Source organism: Condylostylus longicornis, unplaced genomic scaffold, assembly GCF_029603195.1.
Source record: "Condylostylus longicornis isolate FDR11 unplaced genomic scaffold, ASM2960319v2 ptg000001l, whole genome shotgun sequence".
NCBI lineage: Eukaryota > Metazoa > Arthropoda > Insecta > Diptera > Dolichopodidae > Condylostylus > Condylostylus longicornis.
The window spans coordinates 8,293,558-8,317,278 of NW_026577970.1; the positions used below are offsets into that span (position 1 = coordinate 8,293,558).

At 25.1% G+C, this 23,721-nt stretch overlaps 5 protein-coding genes across 6 annotated transcripts in view; 4 read left to right on the plus strand and 1 right to left on the minus strand.

Moving 5' to 3' along the window:
• LOC129616706 (uncharacterized oxidoreductase SSP0419) overlaps positions 1-4,249 on the plus strand; it is a 62,847-nt gene extending 58,598 nt beyond the window's left edge. The window contains exons 2-3 of the mRNA XM_055532496.1: positions 2,476-3,237; positions 3,341-4,249. Coding sequence (XP_055388471.1) covers positions 2,496-3,237; positions 3,341-3,552 — 954 coding nt within the window. The 5' untranslated portion in view covers positions 2,476-2,495 and the 3' untranslated portion in view covers positions 3,553-4,249. The remainder of the gene's footprint in view (positions 1-2,475; positions 3,238-3,340) is intronic.
• A 1,239-nt stretch (positions 4,250-5,488) lies between these two features.
• Positions 5,489-7,926, plus strand: LOC129613085 (molybdenum cofactor synthesis protein cinnamon). The gene is made up of 5 exons (XM_055527042.1): positions 5,489-5,631; positions 5,705-6,680; positions 6,755-7,183; positions 7,254-7,518; positions 7,585-7,926. Exons 1-5 carry the CDS (start codon positions 5,601-5,603, stop codon positions 7,726-7,728), a joined length of 1,845 nt encoding a protein of 614 aa, XP_055383017.1. The 5' UTR covers positions 5,489-5,600; the 3' UTR covers positions 7,729-7,926.
• A 2,104-nt stretch (positions 7,927-10,030) lies between these two features.
• LOC129619232 (SET domain-containing protein DDB_G0283443-like) lies at positions 10,031-12,239 on the plus strand. The gene is made up of 3 exons (XM_055534380.1): positions 10,031-10,437; positions 11,119-11,748; positions 11,873-12,239. Exons 1-3 carry the CDS (start codon positions 10,274-10,276, stop codon positions 12,237-12,239), a joined length of 1,161 nt encoding a protein of 386 aa, XP_055390355.1. The 5' UTR covers positions 10,031-10,273.
• A 1,336-nt stretch (positions 12,240-13,575) lies between these two features.
• LOC129616261 (N-alpha-acetyltransferase 38, NatC auxiliary subunit) lies at positions 13,576-14,408 on the plus strand. Of its 2 annotated transcripts, none has more exons than XM_055531857.1 (3): positions 13,576-13,674; positions 13,813-13,922; positions 14,115-14,408. In XM_055531857.1, exons 1-3 carry the CDS (start codon positions 13,615-13,617, stop codon positions 14,278-14,280), a joined length of 336 nt encoding a protein of 111 aa, XP_055387832.1. In that variant the 5' UTR covers positions 13,576-13,614; the 3' UTR covers positions 14,281-14,408. The 2 variants fall into 2 exon arrangements, with proteins under 2 accessions (XP_055387832.1, XP_055387903.1); XM_055531928.1 differs by having other exon boundaries at positions 13,816-13,922; positions 14,115-14,403.
• LOC129616355 (cytochrome c oxidase assembly factor 6 homolog) lies at positions 14,327-14,917 on the minus strand. Its single transcript, XM_055532001.1, has 2 exons — positions 14,700-14,917; positions 14,327-14,607 (listed from the first exon to the last, which is right to left on the minus strand). Exons 1-2 carry the CDS (start codon positions 14,808-14,810, stop codon positions 14,461-14,463), a joined length of 258 nt encoding a protein of 85 aa, XP_055387976.1. The 5' UTR covers positions 14,811-14,917; the 3' UTR covers positions 14,327-14,460.
• Positions 14,918-23,721: the final 8,804 nt, after the last annotated feature.

A 23,721-nucleotide genomic window follows, 5' to 3' on the forward strand; every position in this document is an offset into this window, starting at 1 on the left:
CTGTACAAAGAACACTTTGTGTACAGATACTTATAATATAAATAAAAAAATCAATAATCTATAATTCTTTAATAAATTTCCTTATTAAAATTACGTCTCTCATCAACATTCATTGGAAACATTGAGTTAAAAATACATGCGTCAATACGTCAAATGTGAAAATAAACCGCACACTCTATAATAATCAACAATAAATTTAATATACAAAAACTCACTGTAAATTCAACAATTTAATATACAATAAATACACTTCTTTTAACATTAATTAACTTACATAATTATCACTTTTAAGCTACTTTTAGCCTACTATCAAATTATTATACACAAATGAATATAAAATACACATAACTTCCGACAGTGGTTTAATTCAAATTAAAATTCCATATTCAAAATTTTTGAATCTATTAAATGATTTCATAATTAAAATAAAAAAAACATCCACAAACGCTTTTAAATTTATAATGAACTTAAAATAAACGAAATTATGTAAATTCAAATAACTGTTAGTTTAACAATTTAGTGTTGTTGCTAGTTTTCTTATAATTAAAACAAATGAGAAAAATAAAAATTAATTTTTTGCATTTTGTTGGTTTTTTTCTCTGTGTTGGTTTTTACGGTTTCGAAACCTCATTTTTAAATTAATTTTTATTAAATTCTGTCAAACAACAAATAGCTATCAGTTTTTTTATAATAAAATAAATAATTTCATTGTTATTTCTTTTTTTATTATTATTTTTTGTAATTTAATCAATTCAATTTAATTGTTAAATATTGTCTTTTATGCTTATAATAAATTTCATATTGACAATATTTATTTGTTATAAACACAATGGTAGCATTTGTTTTAGAAACCATGGGAGTAGGAAGTAGAAACTTGGCTACAATCAGTATTACGATATTAAGATTCCTGAATTACTCATAAACTATACCCTTAAGATTTTATTACAAAAAAAAAAATAAAAATTCCCTCTAATATCCCACATTTACAAAATCTCAAAAATACAATTACGAAATTGTTAAAAGTTTAGAAGAATAATATGTAACAGATTGGCGTAACGCGAATATCTCTACGTGATCAAATAAAATTGACAATAGCTCCCATACAAAAAGTTAAATTACGGTACAAAGGACGTTAGTAAAATTCTATAGCCAATATTAAATAAAGCTAATCATGCTGTGTTCTTCCAGTTTTGATTTTTACAGTTAATTCAGACTTGTGTTCTAAATGATATTCAGATACCTCATGTCATGCGCTACTTTAATTCTAAAAAAAATCTGATGTGGTCAACACATAACCGACCGCATTGTGTATTGTCTAGTTAAATGAAAGTGTTACAGAATATTATAAAAATGTCTGTTAAATACTTCTTTCCAATTTTTAGGACATTAGTAAGCTTGTAGTTAACATACTTAGAAAAATGTAAATTTGGCTCTTAGTAGAGTTTCGCTTTGTGCTACCCGAATTCCCTGAAATGCTCGCCAGTTAGTTTCGGTAACAACCAGAACTCAAATATCAAATTTCAAGAAATTCTATCAATTTGTTCTGTGGATATGGTGAAAAATGTAAAATCGGCCCGCAAATCAACTCTCGAGCCCTGATATTTCCAAAAAAGTTATATGTTCATTGCTTTAATATGAGGAATTCATATATTAAATCTCAATGAAATCGATTGATTATTTCTCTTTATATACACAAAAATGTATATTTGGCCCGTAGTAAACGTTTAGTTGCCGATGCCTGATTTCTTCCAAAACATACGAATTTTTGCGGACGGTCGAGCTGAGCTTATATATAAAATTTCAAGTAAATCGGTTGAATATTTTCTTCAAAATGTTCAAAAATGTAAAACAGGCCCGCTAAAAAGTGCAGTTCCCGAGGCCTGATATATACCAAAAGCTAATCGATCCGTGCCATGGTGGAAACAAACTTACATATAAAATTTCATCAAAATCGGTTCAGCCGAACTTGAGATACACGCGTGCACACACAGACCGACAGACGGACAGACCGACAGACCAACAGGTTGCTAAAAATAGTTTATTTACACTTCCCTACTATGGAGAAGTACGTTCCCACCGAAAACTCGATATGCAAAATTTGTTGCCATCACATAACCTACCTATTGTTTACACAATACGGTCGGTAAAAATTTAATAATCGAATCAGTGGTTTGTTACTGTGAACTTCTACTCCTAATGTGTACATTTTTTAGCAGTATTGGCGTTAATTCACTTGTTTCCGAAATTATCATCGCAGATTTAATAATTTACACTTGTAAGAACATGGAAAAATCTTCCATTAAAGTTAATTAAATTTTTTAAAAAACTTATATTTTTCTCATATTTTCAATTAAAATAGCATACTTTCAGGAACCAATACTTTTATAGTTAAATTTCATACAAAAGTTCATACACATTGATTTATTTGTAATTATAACAATTTTAAACATTAATATTTTTTTATTTTAATTCCAGTTAACAATTGATATGCCATAATGGATCCACAAACAGCTCTAGTCCTAGCAATTCAATTGATTGCATTATTTTCAATAGCTGGTGCATTATTACTTTATTTATTGTGTAAAGTACGTTCAACACAAACTAGAATATCTGGTCCACAAAATGGTACAATATTAATAACAAGTGTTGATACAGCATTAGGTTTACAATTGGCAACACATTTAGCAAATCGTGGTTGCCGTGTTTTTGCTGGTATGAAAGATGCTATTGATTCATTACCAGCTAAATTATTGAAAAATTGGATGAAAATGCGTGAAAGTTCTGAAGTGCCAATACAAGGATCAATTGTACCAATGCAATTAGATGTTACCAGAGAAGATATATTACGTGAAGCTGTTGATGCAATGGGTGCACATATGAATGCTAGTGAACGTGGTATTACAGCTGTTATTAATACTGCTGGTACATTATTTCGGGGTCGTGTCGAAAATCAAGATGTACAACAATGGGAAACAATGTTAAAAACAAACATATTAGGTTCATTAAGAGTTGCTAAAGCTTTTATTGGATTATTAAAACCGACACGAGGTCGTTTAATTTATTTGGGAGCTGGTAATCGTGGTGATGGTTTAGTTGCATTTACTGCATCAAAAGTTGCTGTAGAAAGTTGTGCTGATGAATTAAGAAAAGAATTACAACCATATGGTGTTAGTGTCGTTAAATTAGATACAAATGGTGTACCTGCTGAATCATTATATAGAGCTCCAATACCATATAGTAAGAAATAAAAATCACACGCGAATAAATGAATGATATTTTTAGGATAATGGAACTAAAAATAATAATAATTTCTATATTTTTGTTTTTCATTTATTTTTAGATATTTCTCCAGATTGTGATGGTGCTCCAACACAATATTCAGCTGAAGTTTTAACAGCAAGTGCTTTACAAGTTATTGAACATGCATTATTCGATTTAAGGCCACATGAACGATATGAATTGGCCGTACCAAATAGCAAATTTCATTTAACGTTGCCATGTCGATCATCATTCCGTTTCAAAACTGATATTGCTGGTGTACAAAAAGTTTAAGAAGAAAAAATATAAGAATAAAATGTTAAAATAATGGAATCTATTTAACCCTTTACGGCCAATTATTTTTTTTTTTTGTTTGTTTTAAAAAATACTTGTGTATATGTGTAATTTTTATTTTATATTCTTATAATTAAAAAATAAATTTAAGTTTTTTTTTAATAATTTGAGTTGATTACGATGAAAAATTTTTGTTTTTCATTTAAAGTCATGAAGGTAGTAAATGAACATTCATGTTTGTATGACGTTTTCCATGCTTTGTAAATTATTAAGTAATGCAAGTGCAAATTATAAATCGTTGTCAATCTTAAAACATTAAATTTTAAATTTAACTTTAATGTAGAAACGTTTTCGTTCTGCAAACTACAATTCTAAATAATATTTTCTATCACCTGCGTAACTTTTTAAGAAGCTTATCAAAAATTTCAATTTCACCTTGACAGTATCATTTTTTCTACAAATTAGTAATGATGCCTTTTAGACGTTTCGGGCTTATTTTAAATCTGAAATCATTAAAAATTACCTAGTTTAAATTTATTAAATTGTCGAAAATAATAGAAAACCTTATACATAACATGGATTTAAAAATTACATATATGCCTAAATTATAAAATGTAAAAATTATTAAGAAAAAAAATATGTTCAAACAAAATATGGAAACGAAATTTCAAAATTTTAACTACAATTTTTTAGTAGTTAAAATTTTTAATTTAATAAAACATAATATGAAACTTATTTTTTAAGTTAAAAAATTTAAATAATAAATGTGTACGAAATTCTTATTTTGGAGAAACAAAACAAAAAAATAAATAAAATTATAATTATTTGTATATTATTTGTATAGTACCTATAATATTTTTGGATAATTTTTTTTATATATAAAATAATAATGAGTAAAAATAAAATAATTTTACAATAATCATTAATGATTATAAAATTATTTGCTAACAATTTATTAAATAAATATTGTATTTTATTTTTTTTTTTTTGTAAATAAATATTTAATTAAAAAAAAAACATAAAATAATAATCGAGTTTTTGTTTTATTATTAATTTTATTTAAAGAATTTTTTCCAAATTCTAAAATTTTGACAAATTCACTATTTATTACTGGGCCCGATTGCGCCAGTCGCTTTTATTTTTTATTTTAAAAAAAAACTGCTTCTTCTATTAGTATTTAGTTCATTTGTGTATTGACAATTGATGCCACAGTAACTTTGCAAACTTTCTGAATAATTTAATAAGAAAAAGTGGTTAATGCAATAAGGCCCTGGAAAATTTTTTGTAAATATTTAGTTTACATATTATGAAAGTGATGTTAATAATTTCAAATTAAATAGACCTACGGAATTGAGTCAACACACTTTCAATTTTGACTAGCTGTTATCATAAATTACAAAAAAATAGACCAATTTCCATAACATCTTGCGTAATATCGATAAAATGAAAAATATTGTTTAAAATAGTATTAGTACTCAATTGAAATGACGTTAAAAAATTGTGTTGAAAATTTTAATTAATTGACATTTCAATTTCATTGAAAAACATTTTAAACATTTTCCATATTGCTTATTATTATTAGCATCTATTAGCATTAAAGTTATAGTCTACTTCATGCAAATAAACTAGCCTTAACTACTTATTATCATTAATCGGCTTGTACTGTCATGTAAATCTTCTACTGAATTTTGATTTATAAAACGGCAAGACAGGTTTCAATTTTAATCACGTTGACAGTAAAAAACTACAAAATGTCAAAACATCAAAATATTGCTTTGAAACAAAATTTTAACATTCAAATGTGGTTCTGGTCTTAAATAAAATTTAATTTAAATCCACAAACAAAATATGATCCACAATAAACAAAATAATATTTTGTTTAAATAAGTGTCAAGTTTCAAATTTTATTACGTCATTAAATTTTTATCAAAACAAATTGAAATCAACAAGTTTATGAATGTGATTATTTTACATAAAAAGTCATTTAATAAATACATGATAATTATAATTAAAAAAACTGAAATATTAAAAAACTTTTGGATATTATAATGGAGGATGTTACCTTTGTCATTGTAACAGGTAAAATAAATTAGGTCATAGAAATCCAAACAGATATTAATTATGTTTTGCATCAATGTTAAAAATTTTTTAGTTAGCGATTCATGTTTCGCTGGAACTGCACAAGATAAAAGTGGACCAGCTCTTAAAGAGTTAATTGAACAAACTTATTGGAATTGCTCAATAGTAATGGAATTAGTTCCAGATGATCAAAGTAAAATTGAAGCCATTCTATTAAAACACTGTGAAACTAATGTAGACAAAGTAAAAGTTATTTTTACAACCGGTGGAACAGGTTTTTCACCAAGAGATGTTACACCTGAAGCTACAAGAACAGTTATAAAACGTGAATGTCCTCAATTAACTTTAGCGATGTCATTAGAAAGTTTTCAGAAAACACCATTTGCTGCACTATCACGAGCTGTTTGTGGTATAAGAGATCAAACATTAATAATTAATTTTCCAGGAAGTGTTAAAGCTGTTAAAGAATGTTTTCAGCCAGTAAAAAATGTTTTACAACATATTATTCATTTAATGTGTAATAAAATTGAATTGGTTACTAAAGAACATCATGACATACAAGCTGAACATAGCTATGTTTCAGTACATAAACCTGGAAAAAGTACTGAAAAACATCATCATACTTGTCCACATAAAACTGGAAAGGGTACCGATACTGATCGTAATTCAACATATTCAATGATACCAGTTCAAGAAGCTTTGAAGTTAATTTTAGATAATGTTAAAACTCAACGTGAATTTTTATTAGGTTTTCAAAGTCCAATTGATATACCACCATTTCGAGCATCAATTAAAGATGGTTATGCAGTAAAATCATCTAGTTTAAGTGGTATTAAAAAAGTTTTAGGTGTTATATCAGCAGGTGATTCGATTATAAGAAGTGATTTTGAGGAAGATGAATGTTATAAAATAAATACAGGTGCTGCTTTACCTCATTTTGCTGATTGTATTATTCAAGTCGAAGATACAAAACTAATAAAATCTAGTGAGAATGGTGATGAAAAACTTGTACAAATATTGATGGAACCCAAAGCTAATTTAGATGTAAGGTACATATATAACTCAGCTAAATTTTTAATTTTTTTTTGTAAACAAAAATGTAACGTGTTACCTCTTATTTTAGGCCAATTGGTACTGATCTTGAAAAAGGTGAAAATATATTTCCAAATCTTGATTTATCTGATATATGTATAAAGTCGATTTTTGCTTCAATTGGAAAAGATTACGAATTACCAAAACCTAAAGTTGGTATAATATCAACAGGAAATGAATTATCGAAACCTGAAGCTCCAGAAGTAGAGGGCAAAATTTATGATTCGAATACAACAATGTTAAGAGAACTTTTAAAATATTTTGGTTTCGAATGCTTTTGTGATTCTGTTATATCTGATAGTCAAGAGGAGGTGATGGCATCAATTGATGATATGTTCAATAAATGTGATTTTATTGTGTGCAGTGGTGGCGTTTCAATGGGTGATAAAGATTTTATCAAACCTGTTTTAATGCAATTAGGATTCAAAATTCATTTTGGAAGAGTTAATATGAAACCAGGGTAAGTACTTTTAAAAAAATTCATTATTGATATAAATAAACCAGGTATTCAAGTTATTTTTTTATTTCAGGAAACCAATGACATTCGGAAGTAAAGGAACTAAATACTTTTTTGGTTTACCAGGAAATCCTGTTTCAGCATTTGTTTGTTTTCATTTATTTGTCTTACCAGCTATTCGTTGGTGGGTTGGTTGGGATCGCAGAAAATGTGAATTATCTGAACTTTTAGTTACATTAGAAAATGAAAAACTTCAATTAGATCCAAGACCAGAATTTGTTCGTGCTACAATTACAAGTAGAAATGGAAGATTATATGCAACAGTTACAGGAAATCAAGTAAATTCAAATAATTTTTTTTCTTTTTGTGAAACTACATATTTTCTGTATTTACATGTATTTTAGATGAGTAGCCGTTTACAAAGTATTGTTGGTGCAGATGTTCTATTACAATTACCTGAAAGAACAGAAATGAAACCTTTTGCTGTGAAAGGTGATATATTTACGGCTTCAATTCTTCGTTATGATTTCATTTCTAATTATGAATGATGTACTAATCCAAATATTTTACAAAATTTTTGGTTTTTTTTTATAAAATCCAAATTATATAGTTTTATAATAATATTTTTGATTTTTATTATACTCAGTATAATAATGTTATTCTTTTAAGTTTGGAAAATAATTTGTTAAATTTATTATAAAGTTTGTTTGTGTTAATTTTTATGCCACACGGTTTTCCAATAACAAATATCAAGAAATACTTATTTAATTTAAGGCTTTATCTTATTGTTAATAAGCAATGTTTTTACTTGAATAAAACAATTTGTGCTATAAACTTTTCTATTTCTTTTTTAAATACTATAAAATATTAATATTTCTGAAATCTATTTCATTTTTAATATATTGTTATATTTTCAAATTTTTTTATTAGCATGTAAGCAGTTAATCAGTTAACAAAACATTGCAGAAATTGAATAATATTACGCAAAAGCTTGAAAGAAATTATAGTTTTCATAAATATCCAAAATTCATCGCTAATTTCGCACATTGTTATGGTGTTCTTATAATCGACTTTATCTTAATTAGCTTAATTAGATAAAGAAATAAACCACTTTAATCTTATAAATTATATAAGAAATTGAAGTGTCCGGAAATGAATTTCCTATCCTGTCTATTAAACAATTGATATAATATAGAGACCAAATAAACCAATCAATTCAATTTAAAAAAAAAACATTTTTATATTTCTCTTTAATTGAAAAGTTTCAAAATTTCGATCTAACATAATAAATATTAATTTTTTATTATATAATAAATATTTTGGATCGAAAATAATAATAAAATTTATTAGAAAAATACATTTTAAATTAATTTTCATTATCAATATACATGGTATACATAGAGGAATGTGTAGGTTGAGTCAAGTAATAAAAAATTATAATTTGTTTCTTGTGGATTTTGTTATTTCAAATTTATTTATTTTGTTCTATGGATGAGTGCATTAGTTGACGAGAATATTAATTATGGAATTTAATATAATCTTTTTCATATTAGAATGAAATTAATTTAGAGGAAAAAATAAATAATACCATATCTTATAATATTATAGATTCTCCTCCAAAACTTTAAAAGAAATTATTTGAATAAAGTATTGTTACTGCATTTTGACTTGCATTTATTAGTTACATTGCACGTTGATGCAGTTTCATTTGTTTCCTTTAAAAATGTTCAGTTCATGGATGACGCTACTCTATGATGCGTAAGGATTCTGAATATAGCTTCACAAGAATGAAGCAAATGAAAAATAAACAAAATGTAAATTTTTTTTCTCAAGGGTTCGGTAACTAATTCACGCATGTTTTTTAAAAGTTTTTGCCAATTTTTTTGTTGTTCTTTTTACTTTGTCTATTTAATTCAATATTTTCTAAAATGTTTTGGGTAAACAATAGGTAAGTATGTGCATATGTTGATTAGTAGAATAAAAGCTTTTTCTTTTAATATTTTTTATGAAATTTTAAAATTAAAACAAAAGAGAGGCATTTTGTGAATACAAAAGAGTATTAATTGCCCTATTCCATTCAAATTTTCAAAATTTAAGTAAAAAAATTAATATAAAAATGCTTGAATATTGAAAATTATTTGAATTTATAAATAGATTTTTAATTGAGCAAATTTTCAAATTCACATATTTCTTTTCTTTTCAATTTCAGTTCTTATTCAGAGATTGGAAAGTTAACGCAGATATTGAAAAAAATATGAAATTTCTTAATACGCGAAATATTATTTATTAATATTTTTAGTTTAAAAAAAAGGAAAATCTATTTAAATTAGAAAATATAAAATTAATTTTAGGTCTAAATTTTAAACGGACACAATAGCTCTAAAAGGATCACCAAAGTGCCTAAATACAATTTTTGTTAAAAAAGAAGGTTGGAAACTTTTTATTACGTTTACAAATATGGATGCTAATGAAGAGAAATTTGATAATTTACGTGCAATATCATTGAGTTTTATATCATCAGCATTGGGTGAAAAAATTTTATTATTTGATAAAACATTTGGTGAAAAAATTCAATTTTTTGAGAATTTAATGTATAAACAAAATATATTTAATGATATTGAAAAAAAATATAAATTAATAATTGAGAAAAATGATAATGAATCATTAAAATATCGTAATATTGGTAATGATTATTATACAAAAAATGATTATTTAAATGCATTAAAATCATATAATCAAAGTATTTGTTATTCAACAAAAGATTCATCAAATATTGGAATCGGTTATTCAAATCGTTCTGTAATATTTCATCAATTGAAATTATATAAAAAATGTTTAGAAAATATTAATTTAGCTAAAGAAACAAATAATTTACCAGAAAAAATATTAAATAAAATTCATCAACGTGAATTAGATTGTTTAAAGCATTTAAATAATGATGATAATTCTAACAGCAGTAATAGAAGTAATAACGATAATGATAAACCTGAAAAGCTCGAAAAATTAACTACATATATAAAATTATGTTCAAATAATAATCCATTAACACCATATCCATTAGCTGATTGCATAAATATTGAATTAACTGAAAATATGGGACGTGGTGTATTTACAAAACGTGATTTACAAGCTGGTGATTTAATTGGAATCGAAGAAATGTTCTCATGGACAATTATGGATGAATGTAAATATTCAAGATGTTTAAATTGTATGAAAGAAAATTATTTAATGTTAATACCATGTCCAAATTGTACTTGGTAAGTATTCTACTAATAAATTTACTTCTACTAAAATTGTAATTACATTTATACTAAATTGTAATTAATATAACTTAAAAATGAATTTTATATACATACTTGGTTCGTTAGGATTATCATGCTTGCTTCTTTATCAGCATTAAGTATATAAATTTCGGTAAATTCAGTTTCTAAATTCAACTGTAGTAAACCATGAATGTTTGAATGAGTAATTTGCATAAACTTTTGTTACATTTTGTTTAATCTTTTATTTACGATTTTATCTTGTAGAGTTCCTGCGAATCATTGATTTACACGTTATCTTCTATTGATTTTGTGACATGTTCAATGTGATTATAAAATTTAAATTGCCAGATCCAAATTTTTAAATAAACACTTCAATATTGATTCATATGTCTTCATCCGGTTTAAATTAATTTCGTTTAGAAGATTTTAATATGTTTTCTTCTCAAACTTATAAATTTTTTGTTAAATTTAGACTGGAATGATTCATTAGGAGCTCCTTTATAGTTTCGGAAGATTTATTCATTTGTTAGTTTAACTTAGTTGTCAATCTATAAGTTTAAGATAGATGCCTCACATCTAAAATATACTAAAAAATACATTAGAATTAGAATTTTTTTTTTTATAAAGCAAAAATTTGAATTTTTATTGTCTTTAATTTTTCTTTTTTTCTTTTAGCGCAATGTTTTGTAGCAAGAAATGTTTGGAGGACGGAACTAACAAATTTCATCAATATGAATGTCCAATTATTAATTTTATGTACGATTATTTACCATCAAATTTTATACTTACAATACGTACTTTATTAAATGTTATCAATGAATTTTCTACAATAAAAAATTGTTATACAAGTTGCGTGGAAAGTGTCACTAAAAATATATACGGTGATGAAACAAGTGAATTTGATTTTAAAGATTATAAATATAGTAATGGTATAAATTTAATAAATTCAATATATTATGATAAAAGTGATGCAATGGCATTTTTTCCCTATATACCAATAATCGCATTATTAAAATATTTTTTAATAAGAAAAACTAAATTAAAAGAAATGGTTATTGAAAAAGAACACCAAGATTTTATAAGCGAAGCAATGTTATTGTATACAAGGATTATACAGGACAGCTCATATGGTTCAAAAATTATTTTTAGTGAAGATTCACCAGAATTTCAATTTTTAAGTCCATTTGAAAGTTTATTTAATCATTCATGTAATCCAAATGTTGAACATTGGATTATTGGTAAAAAAGTATATTTTTTAACATTGAAACCGATTAAAAAAGGATTGCAACTACTTTTAAATTATTGGTAAGTTTTAAAATTTAGAATGTAATAAAAAATGATTTGCTAAAATTTAAATTAATTGAAATAAAAACAAACAATTTCAAAAATACTTACTTATCTGTGCTTAATTTTCTTTTATAAATTTTAGTCCTGATTTCGGTACACTTCCAAAAGAACATCGCATACTATTTTTGGAATCAAGAAATTTTGTTTGCCGTTGCGAAGCATGTTTAAAAGATTATCCAACTTTTAATATTGAAAAGGCTAAAAATCATAAACCAAAATTATATACAAGAGATTTTAATGCGATCTTATCAAATATGGGTAAAATTAATGATATGACCCCAAAACAAGCATATACTTATTTAAAACAATGTTCAAAATTTATGGAAAAATATTATTATAAATTTTTTCCTGATCAACCAGTTATTTTAATTGAAAGATTAATTACAAAAATTATATCGAAATTATTGGGTGACGAATCAATGAAAAATGTTATTAAGAAAAATAAATAGGCTAATTATGTTTCATGTAAATTGTGAATAATTTTTACTGCAGGTAGTGCAATTATCAAATAATTAAACCCTAGTAAAAAAAAATGTTATATTTTGTTGAATTTAATCAAGTTATACTTACTTTGTTAAATAATAAAATATTTTTAATCCTAACCGTTGTGTTGTCGTTTATGTAAATGTGGGCTCCTTTTAACTGAGCGTAAGTAGGCATTTAAATAATTTTCAGAAAAAAAACGGTCCGCCAGTTACAATTATAATGTTTCTGCCGCAAACTAACTTAATGGTTATGAAATTATGAAATTAATGTCTTAATTTTTGAATACAAAATTTTTTAATTTACATAATTCTAAAAATCTATTAGAACAAAAGTATTAAGTAACTGTTTTTATTGGCGTTGTTCTTGCTTCATGTTCAGTTTATTAAATTTAGAGTCGTTCACATCATGTTAGAAATATAGAATGTCAAAAAAAATAAGCGGATATAAATATGTCTGTTTTTACTATTTCTTCTCTTAAATTTTATTCTTGGTATAACACAAATGGTTTGCTATTTATTTGTATTAAAATCAGTTGAAAAATAAATTGAAAATAATATTTATTATTTTAATAAGAATATTATTTAAAAACAAGGTTATATATGTACATACATATATAATTTGTAAATGGTATAATTTGTCTGGTATAAGATAGTTCTTCAAAACTTTATAAAGTTTTTGCATGAAAAGCATCTTGTTTATTACTTTGAACACAAATTAGAGAAATTGATGACGTTTATTAAAAGTTTTCCAAGTTTTGCAAATTAAAATTAATTTTTTTTTTTAAAGAATAAAATAAAATGAACAAAATGGATTCACAAATGATTTTTTAAGTTTCACACTTTTTAAAATGCAAAATTAAAGTTTTCGATTTTTCGTGCAACCAAAAAATATTTGTTTATGTTTAATAAATATTTTTAAATTTGACGTTTATCAGCTATTTATAAAATTTTATAAAGTTTATCAACTTCTTCCATTTGGTTTATTTTTTTTAAATTTTTGCGAGAAAATACGTCACTGTATTCCCTTTTTTAAGGTTAAATTTTTTATCAGAGAGACTTAATATGTGTTGAGAATTACTTTGAAAAATATATTGCTTTATATTATATTGTATACCGCATAGATAAACGGATGTAACCCTGGGTTAATTTTATAAAGTATCAAAAATCTGACACGCATCGATTGTCAAACTGCTAAAAAGTTTTGTGGAACATAAGTTTGACAGTTTATAATTTTATGATAAGTATTATTCTTATTTATTTACAACACAATTAAAATTGATAATAAATTAATTGCTTGAGCAAATATTAAAAAAATTAAGAATACTTTAAATTTTTAAAAATGAGTTATTCTAGTAATGAGGATATACCATCATCAGCTGAGCAGAGAAGAAAACCTGATGTATGTTCATATAAAACAATCAAATTTGATCTATAAAAAAATAAATTCTATTATAAAAAATTTTAATACGTGCTACATATATTAATAAGTTTTGTGCTACATATATTCATTATATTAATATATTTATTTTTCACGCAGCAGATAGTCAAAAAAATACCAGAAAATTTAACACCCGGTCGAACTAATTTACGAAAGTGGTTGGGAAGAAGTTTTAGGGTTGTTATCACTGATGGTAGAATTTTAATTGGGTGAGTACATAAAAATATGTAATTTTTAATTAAAATATTTCAATATGTATAATTGATAGGCAAAATATTACCAATAATCAATAAATGTAGGTACTCCTAAGAATGTTTCTAAAGTCTTATCAAACTCACTTTTATAAATTTATGTAGGTTCCTAGCTACGAAATATTAAAAATTTTTTCAATATAATTTTAGATATTTCAATTGTACTGATAAGGATGCCAATATAGTTTTATCTTTATGTGCTGAATATTTAGAAGAGGGTGGTGAACCAAGAATTCTAGGTAGCGTTATGATTCCTGGTAAACATATTGTTTCAATTGATGTTGAAAGGAAAAGTTTAAATTTTGATTATAGTTAGAATAAAAATATGTATAGTGCGAAAAAAAGCATAAAAACGAAAAATCTTGCTAAGTCATCTAACACAATTTTTATTATCTAATAATTTTTACATTTTTTTTTCTCAAATAACAATAAATTATAGCATAAGGTTTTATTTATTCTAAATAAAAGTATAAAAAGATTTTTGTGAAATTCAATATTAACTTTTAGGTTCTAATGGATCATACCCTTGTTTCATACGTTCTTTAAATAACTCATAATTTCTTTTCCTATCAAAATGTTTTACCCATTGTTTTGGACATGAATTTTCAAATAATTTACGCAATTTTGCGCAAGCATCTGGAATCTAAAAATATTTCGTTTTTATTTTCCATTGAGTGATTAAAGATATCGATTAAATTTTTTTGGACACTTGAATAATAAATATTAATAACAAACCTTTTCACCGCTAGTTGAACTGTGGTCAGGTGCATTTTTATCTAGACAAGCCCAATATGCATCTCTATTGTCCCAACATTTTTGTCTCTCTTCTTTACCTGGAAAAGACATCTTAAATTTTCGAAAGTTTGTTTCTTAAAGAAAGAAGAGCTTAAGTAAAAAAAAAAAATATTTCCTCAATATTTACTAAAAAAGTTATACAAGACCTTAACCTTAAAAAATTCTTATCTTTTGACATTTTTGTAAAAATTCTTGTGGAACTAATTTGACGTAAAAAGGACTTTTTGGAAAACGAAATTTTAATAAATTTCCTCATTCCCTGTATTCACAATTCATTTATAGTATAATATTATCTTTTATTTATTTTGTAATTGTTTTATGTATAAGTATTATTTGGAGAAATTGAGACGTAATCAGCAAAGACACAAACCAAACATATAATTTTAGTTTGTGTCCGTGAGGCTGATTTTAAATATTATTTTGTCAAAAAATCTAATATGTCGTCGTACTTTACTGACAGGCACAAATATTGCAGTAGTTAACTATAATCTACTGCAATCTATATCATTGTAAAATAATTTCAATCCCATCCTACGTATATGCTATAGCTACATAATGGGCACGTATATAATACGATAATACAATTAACGTAAACAATATTTTTGAATACAAAATCTTAGATTACTAAAAGCTAAAAAATTAAGCAAATTACGTACATATATATATATATATATATATTTAATTATTTCACTTGTTTAATGATATTCAATTAAAATAAAGATATTCTTATATAAATTTTTAGTTAAATATATTTAATATTTCCATTTAATTTCTAAATTGTTGGTATATAGAAAAACCACCCTTGACAATATGATAATACGATTAATTTAAAATCGGAGATTACTTGTGGTTACGACGTTTACGTGGAATTTGTACGTATGTTGGTGTTGTTTTCAAAAATCAGGTTATTCTCATACAGAAATTTTTGGTAAACAATATAGACGTTATATTGTCCATTATGCTTTTTTATATCATATAAGTACAGCAAAAATATAGGTATTGATTTTATTTAATAGGTCATGTCTTTTGATCTTTAAATTAGTTAGAAAATCTATTACACGGGTAAAAAGCGTTTGTTTTTTAAACAAAATGTCATGATGGAAGATTTCATTTGTCAAAGTTCAAATAAAAGATAACGAATTAAGTTTTATCATAACGATTTTTTTTAACTCATTGTCTGATTAACCCATTTTCTATTATAAAATTCTTAAAATTTTTCGCTCATATTGTCATATTCTACATTTATATGAGGTGTTAGTTATAGTATGAAGGTTTTACTCTAATTTTCGAATGACATTAATAACAATAATCATAATTTTTACTTTTTTTAAAAAGTTTAAAAGTTTATTGTCAGAGGATTTCAGTTTAATTTTTTAAACTGAGAACAAAGGTCATATGGATTTATATAATGTAAGTATATAAAAAAACGTAATATGGCTGCTATACCCCTAGTTAATTTTAAACCTGTATATCAAATTTACCGGTAAGCAATATTAGAATTTACAGATTTCAAACCATATTTTTCCAGTTGTACAAATTTTTATTTTGTTTGAGTTGTTAATTGAAAAGTTCAATCGTACTTTAAAATCTACATAAATAATTGAGACTTACTGCGCAGGCAATACAATTCTATAAAAGCGAAAAAGTGTTTTGACGTTTGTAGTTTCTTACCGTTCATTAGTCAAATTGATTTTCAAAGAACAGAAAAATTAATTTTAAATTTTATAACTTGTACGTACATATATCAAAATATTGCTTTTATTCACAATTTGGCTGTCATTCATACAGCTAAGATTAGGGAATGATGCCAATATTAGGAAAATTATAAAGACCTTAGTGCATGATTTCGTTTTTACTGTCTCTTATAGGTTGATAACAGCTTTTGATATTAATAACTCCATTTTTTTTTCATTTTTCGATGACAGAGCTTTATAACTTTAGACAAGCGATTGTTGTAACTCATGTTTGTATAGACAACATACGCAATTGTTATGGAAGTTTCTAAAGGCTCATTTCCATAAAACTTGCCGTATTATTACGTGTAGTATAAAAACTTGCATATTAGACCATATTGGACTACAATTTTCTATAATAAGGCATTTCTTTTCAAATAACTTTCTTACCTTTTGTGACATTTGAGCTGCCAAATATTAACAGATTGTCATTAACTTGTCATTTCCATATAAATTAGATTGCCTATTATATTAAAATTTTTTCAAAATAAATATGCAAACAAATTTTTCACAATTTCTGTTATCTAAAGCCATGGTCAATATAAATGTCATTTTTGTGTTATTTAAAATTTAAAGTTTTAATTTTTTCTTCAATTTAATGTCAAAAACAATAAAATAATCAAAATAAATGCAAACATACATAAATTTGTTTTTGAAAAGAATTTTGTTTTATTGTTGATTTCTATATTAAAATGAGAAATACAAAAAAATAACATAATAAATAGAAAAAGAATAAAATATAAAAAAAATAAAATTGTATTTTATTTCACTCACAGCACTTTACTTACCTACAATGTACATATGTATGCACAAATGTATGAGGATCTAGATTAGGCCAGACAGCAAAATGCACGCAATATTTGCTTTAAGAATTAAGTTCTATGCATTCACGTAAATTTACATGTATGTACGCATATACTTAAATACAAAATGTTACAAATTCAGGGTAAAAATGTATGTATGTATGTATTTAGCAGAGTATACACAATGTTTATTTTAAATTAAACCACATAGACTAAACGGTAGAAGACAAAAAAAAAATCTACGACTGTTTAAGTAATAAAAAAAATTTTATACATTGAAATAAAATCGTGATTTTCTGATGATTACGAATCATAGAATTTCACATTAAATTTTTTTTTTATTATTCAGCAATTTTTACCACAATTTTGAAGAAAAGAAGGTTTTTGAAAAATTAAATTTAAAAAAGAAAAAATCTGACATTCACACATTTTGGTTGTCAAGCCACCAAGTGTTTTCCGTTTAATCTAATGTAATTTCATACCACTTTCTCTATTGAAGTTTTGCAAAAGTATTTGTAGAATATTTTAATCGTTTCGCATTTGAATTGTCTCATGGATTTGAAGTGGTACATAATAGCTTCAGAAAACTATTTAAAATCATTTATTATGGCGCTCCATTTGTGATATATGTTTATTTACTCCTTAATAGAATTAAATTCTTTGAAATACATGCAAATGTATTTAAACAGGGGCTTTCAGAATAAATGCGAGGCCTGGAGCAACTAATATTTAGAGGCCCTGAAATTTTTCAAATACAATGCATAAAACAGCAGAATACAGGCAATCTACATACATGTTCGAATAATCTGAAGAAAACGTTATTTCATAATTATCGTTTATAGCTGCTAGTCCATTTAGTCTGTCCAGATACATTGTCAATTAAAGGTTTTAGTAATTCAACTTTTTTCATTGTGAATTATTTCATTGTGACTTACGCTACAATAAAAATATTTAACATTCTCTTCATTGAAGACATAATTGAAATATTTTGTTTAAAATATTGAGTTGTTAATTCCACGCTCCGCAGATAGTGAGGCCCAGCATAAATGCTTCTCCTGCCCCCCCACCCCCTGAGTGCTATTTTTTTCTAAAAGAAAATGTAGCAAACTTTCAACAATGTTTTATTAACGAATTTGAATCTTTATGAAAAGAAATAGTGTTATTAAAGGACAATGAAAATTTTTTATATTTTTTTAAATTATTCTTTAATATTAATTAATTTTCAATTTAAATTCATTGAAAAAATTAAAAATGGTTCTGTCGTTGACTCATTTAACATTTTTTTAAATAGAAAAATTATTTTAATATTTTTTTATTCTTTAGTGATGTAAATTTTTTTTTTTGATTGATAATTAAAAATTAAATGCTTTGAATATGGTATGGTTTAAATTTTCCAATTAATTTTTACTCAGTCCTTTTTTTTAATGCTGTGAATAAAGTTAGATCACAACTTTTGGCATTTGGAAATTAAATGATTCCGTATTAAATTTTAATTTGTTACGATTTAATTGATTTCTTCCACATGATAAATATGTAGACACTAATTTGTATAGGTGGTAAAGCTAAAAATAAATTTAATTAGTAATTTAATTAATTAAGACTAGTTTTTAAATTATAGTAACTAAAATATTTTCTTTGTTAATTCATTCTATAATTGTTAATTCAAGTATTATTCCTCAAAATAGCTCAACTCTCATTTCACATTACATAAAAACAATATAATTATTATAATATACAATTAAGCCTGCTTAAATAGAGTTCCAATATATAGGATGTCTGAGAGTTAATGGTATTCCCAAAGCAGATGAGTGTCTTCAGAAGAACAAAAAACACCTAGTGAAATTTTACGTTTTTGGCCTTCTTTCACGAGTTTATGTCAAAATTTGAACATGTAAAATTTTTGACATATTCGACTTTCGATATTTTTGAAACTAAAGAAGTCTTTGCAAACGCTGGTATGCCGTTAGAAGTTAAATTTCATTAGCTTTAAAATGAGTATACAAAGTTGGTCTTAAATATCATATTTATCGAGTTATAAATTAAAAAAATTAGACGGTTTTCACGTAATCTGAAGGCCGAAAAAGTAAAGTATCATTAGGTGGTTTTTGTTCAATTCAGGAATGCTATGGAGTCACGGACATACAAAATATTATTAAATCAATTATAGTATTGTTCCAAAGCCAACAAGTACAAAGAAATTCATATGGGTTGAATTAGTTTCTGTTATGGCATTTTGCCTCATATTTGGTCAAGTGATTATTTTTTCTAACTTGGAAGAGGGAGCCAAATTTTTAGAATAGGATGACATACATAATATGCAGAATTAAGTTTATTTCTCTTTTTTGAAATTTCTATATGTGGAAAGTTCGAGAAGTTTGTACAAAATTGGTTTCCTAAATTTATCTTTTTGGTTCTTTGGTTTGAAGATTTTAAATAATTTTTTCAATATATTTTGATATTTTGCAAAGTTGATTTAAATTAGAGAAATTTTACAGTGTTACAGACTTTTAAAAAAATTTAAATAATTTCAATTTTACTAACCTCAACAGCTTTCCTAACCCAATAAAAATTTCTCAGAAAGAAACCGCAAAAATTAAAATAAATAAATTGTATAAATTTTTTGACATAACATTTTTTCCCTTATAATCTTAACATAACCTTGACCGCGAAAAAATAATCTTAAAACGATATTCTATTATTGTATATATAAGGTTTGTATGTACATATTAATAAAATGCGTGGTAATTGCATAAATATACTGGAACGTGTACAATATAAGTTCATTAAATTGAAAACAATGCTCACGTGAAAATATTCACATACAACGTATAAGAAAAATAAAAGCCAAAAACCAGTAAAAACCCCAAAAAAAAAAAAACAGTAAAATGAAACTAAAATTCAATTGAAATGAAAAAAAAATAAAATTAAAGGAATTAAAAGAAAATTTTTTTGTATATAAATTCACTCTCAACTGTACACACATACATTTATTTTACCTTGACAATAGCAGTGTATAACAAAAGCAAGAGCAACATTATAACAAAATTTTCAGTAAATTGAAATGTAAACAAACCAAAATAGTTAAAATCAACTTCTTTTTGACTATAAATTAAGCGATTTAATAATTGAGTGACTATGTTTAAAAAATAGCAAAAAGCACTACGTACAAACTGTTTATGCACATAAAATTTAACTTATAACGTACAGTTGATTTACCTTATAATGTATGAGTTACAGTAAGTTGACAACTAAATTTTTTAAGAGAAAAAGAAATTTTCGTAAATTATTGAATTAAAAGTAAACAATAAAGCAGCGCCGCAACTAGCATATTATTCGTAATCGCTTTTAGAGCACAATTGAATTATTGTATTTTTGCTATATACCTATATAGTATATTATATATTATATACTAAATATACATAGTTATAGTAGATGTGCTTACATAATTTTAAACCATATTTTTTCCTGTACATTTGTACTTGTATTACTTACTCGCGTATATATGAATAAATTATAGGAAGACTTCATATAATATCATCACAATTAGGTATATGCGGTGAAACTGTTCAAGTGGAAAAATATCGTAAAATTATTCTGTATAACACCAATTATCGTTTATATTAAGGAATTCATTAAAGGTTACCCATTTAGTTGTTATTTTTTTTTTGTTTTCATTGTTAATATTATTGTTGTTAAGAATGGCATAACAGTGTTGAATAAAAATTGAATATTTATGAAAACTCGTCTAGGGGTAAAAAATCAATTATTTAAAAATAGCTATAGGTACAGTTTTGGTTTTGTATTCAATAATTTTGTATCCTTGCATATATCAATATTAGTTTTCTTAATTTTATATTCAAATTTTAAAAATTATCCACTATATAGTATTATACTAGGATTGAGAGAAGAATAATAGAAAAAATAAAGAGAGAATTTCGATAGAACATATGATATTCGCCTATATTTGCTGTGTCATACAGAGACTACGGCAGGAAAGAGTTTTCTTATTTGTAAAATTTTGAAAATTTGCAGATGAATATTTTTTATAAAATTTGAATTTTGCATATAATGCGGGGCAATTAATTTCAAATCAAATAACTGGAAAAGGATTAATATTATTTTTCAGTAAAATGATGACTCATTATTATTTTCATAAAATTTCATTAGTAATAGGAAGAAGAAGAAGATAATAAAGTAAATAATAATAAATTTTTTATATATTTTTTTAGTTTTGTTTGTCCATGTGTATTTGCAAAACTTCTACACTGTCCAAGATAGTTATTTTTCTAAAATACAGATAGTCCAAGATGACGCATTATTTTTCTAAAATACAGATTTCTTAATTTCAACTTAGCTACTTCTTCAAATTATAGGGTCTTCACATTTGTGAAAATAAATGATTTTTTTTAACTACCTTGCCCTTACAAAAAAGCAATTTGTAAATACTAGCTATGTAATTCCAGAAAGGTCAGGAATAGATATTTGCCGTTGAATCAAGCCGTTGCCATCAAGCCGTTGAATTGACTTTTAAGATTAATTGTTATCATTAACAAGTTTCTGCTAATTTTTAGAGCAATTTTTCTCATATATATACTATAAAACGGATGGGTTTAAATTTTACAACAGTTTTTAGACACCAATAAATATTTTATTATGCTGATACTAGATTCCTTTGTAGTTTCCTCACATTTTCAACCCTCTCACCACAAAATTTCCATTTTAAGATCGTTTATTAATCATCTGAATACATAAATAGATCGTTTTCATTACTTACCTAAATTTTTGTGAATACAAACTTTAAAGATATTTTACAAGACTTGGATATGTAACCCCATTATCATGATGTGGATGTATATCATTATAGTAGCGCCGCTTTCAACATGTGGGCCTGTATAGTGTCCGGAAAAAGGATCAGGCTGGAAAGTACAATAAGGAATATGAAGAAAATGCAAAGATTAATATTCGTGTGCATTACACGTGCACAATACAATAGACTTGCACAATGGTAACAATGGAGGTCATTTTCGACTACATTTGGCCGCCGAGAGTGCGACTTTGGTAACCATTTTACGGTTGGGTGATAGGTTTGGAGACGGGCAAGCTATCATCAGGCTAAATGACCGAGACATTCTCTCTAGGTGGATTTCACTGTTGTGCCTGCCGAGGAATTATATGACTCGAAGGTATAGAAAGGTTGCTCGGATTCATGAAAAAATGTGGGTCTTGAAGGTATGCTCTAGGCAATTGACACTGGAAGCTCGTGGTAGAGGGCATATTAGATATTTTAAGTCGCGGTGCATTTTCACTCCATTTTGTAAAATGGAGTTATACAGACGGAGCTATAAAATGGAGTTATACAGACCAGACAATGAACTTGATCGACTATATTTTTAATCCACTATTCTATTATTATTGACAAAAGTTTTCCTCATTTACGCTTCAGCAATTCAATAATAGTCTATAAATATTTTCTCTTTTCGTTTCTGTACATATTTTCCTTGGTGTGATTTCTGTGCTTCATTTTTATTTTGAGTAACAATTTTTTTTTTCTACCTTTCTATAAAATATTTCCTGATGGCAATTGAATCGTTTATTTAATTAAAAGCATAATTACTTTATTTAATAAAATTAATAGTTTTATTACGGTATACTTAATAATTCAACCACTTCTGAAATTACATATATTGATTTTCAGTATAACAGTTATATAGCTATAAAACTACTTATAAAATATTTAAAAGAAAATATTATTAATAAATAGTTTGGTATAGGAAAATATTATAAAAAAAAGTTTAGTAACTACTTACGATTTGTTTTATTGAATATTTTTATTGAATGAAAATTTGTATAGGAACAAAAATGATAAAATTCCTCTTATAAAATTCATAATAATTATTGTTCGTGAAATTGTGAATTAAAAACATAAAAAACAATTAATTTATTAAAATACCAAATCGACAATCAGGAATTGATAATAATTTTTTTTTTTTTGAAATCATGAATTTTAAAGTAAGATTTTATCAATTTAATTCAAAAAATCATTTTGCACGTTATTATTTATATAAAGTGTTTATTATTTTTTATAAAAGTTTTCATTTTCACTCACTCAAGAGTTGCACGCATTCCACTTTAATGCTTCAATTAACAATTTAGATTTTAAATAATAATTTTATTTATTTATATCAATAATATATATCAATATTATATTGATATATAGCGCTTTTGAATTCATTATCTGAAATATTATAACAGTTACGAGTATATTCTGGTTTTTATATGCAATTATACCGTATAAATATTTATGCAGTATCCATGTGTGTACTTAAATTGTTAATTTTTATTTATTTACTTGTCATTGGTTATGACTCAATTGAAGAAAAATATTAATCAAAAATTACTAAAATTATTTATTAAAATTTAATATGA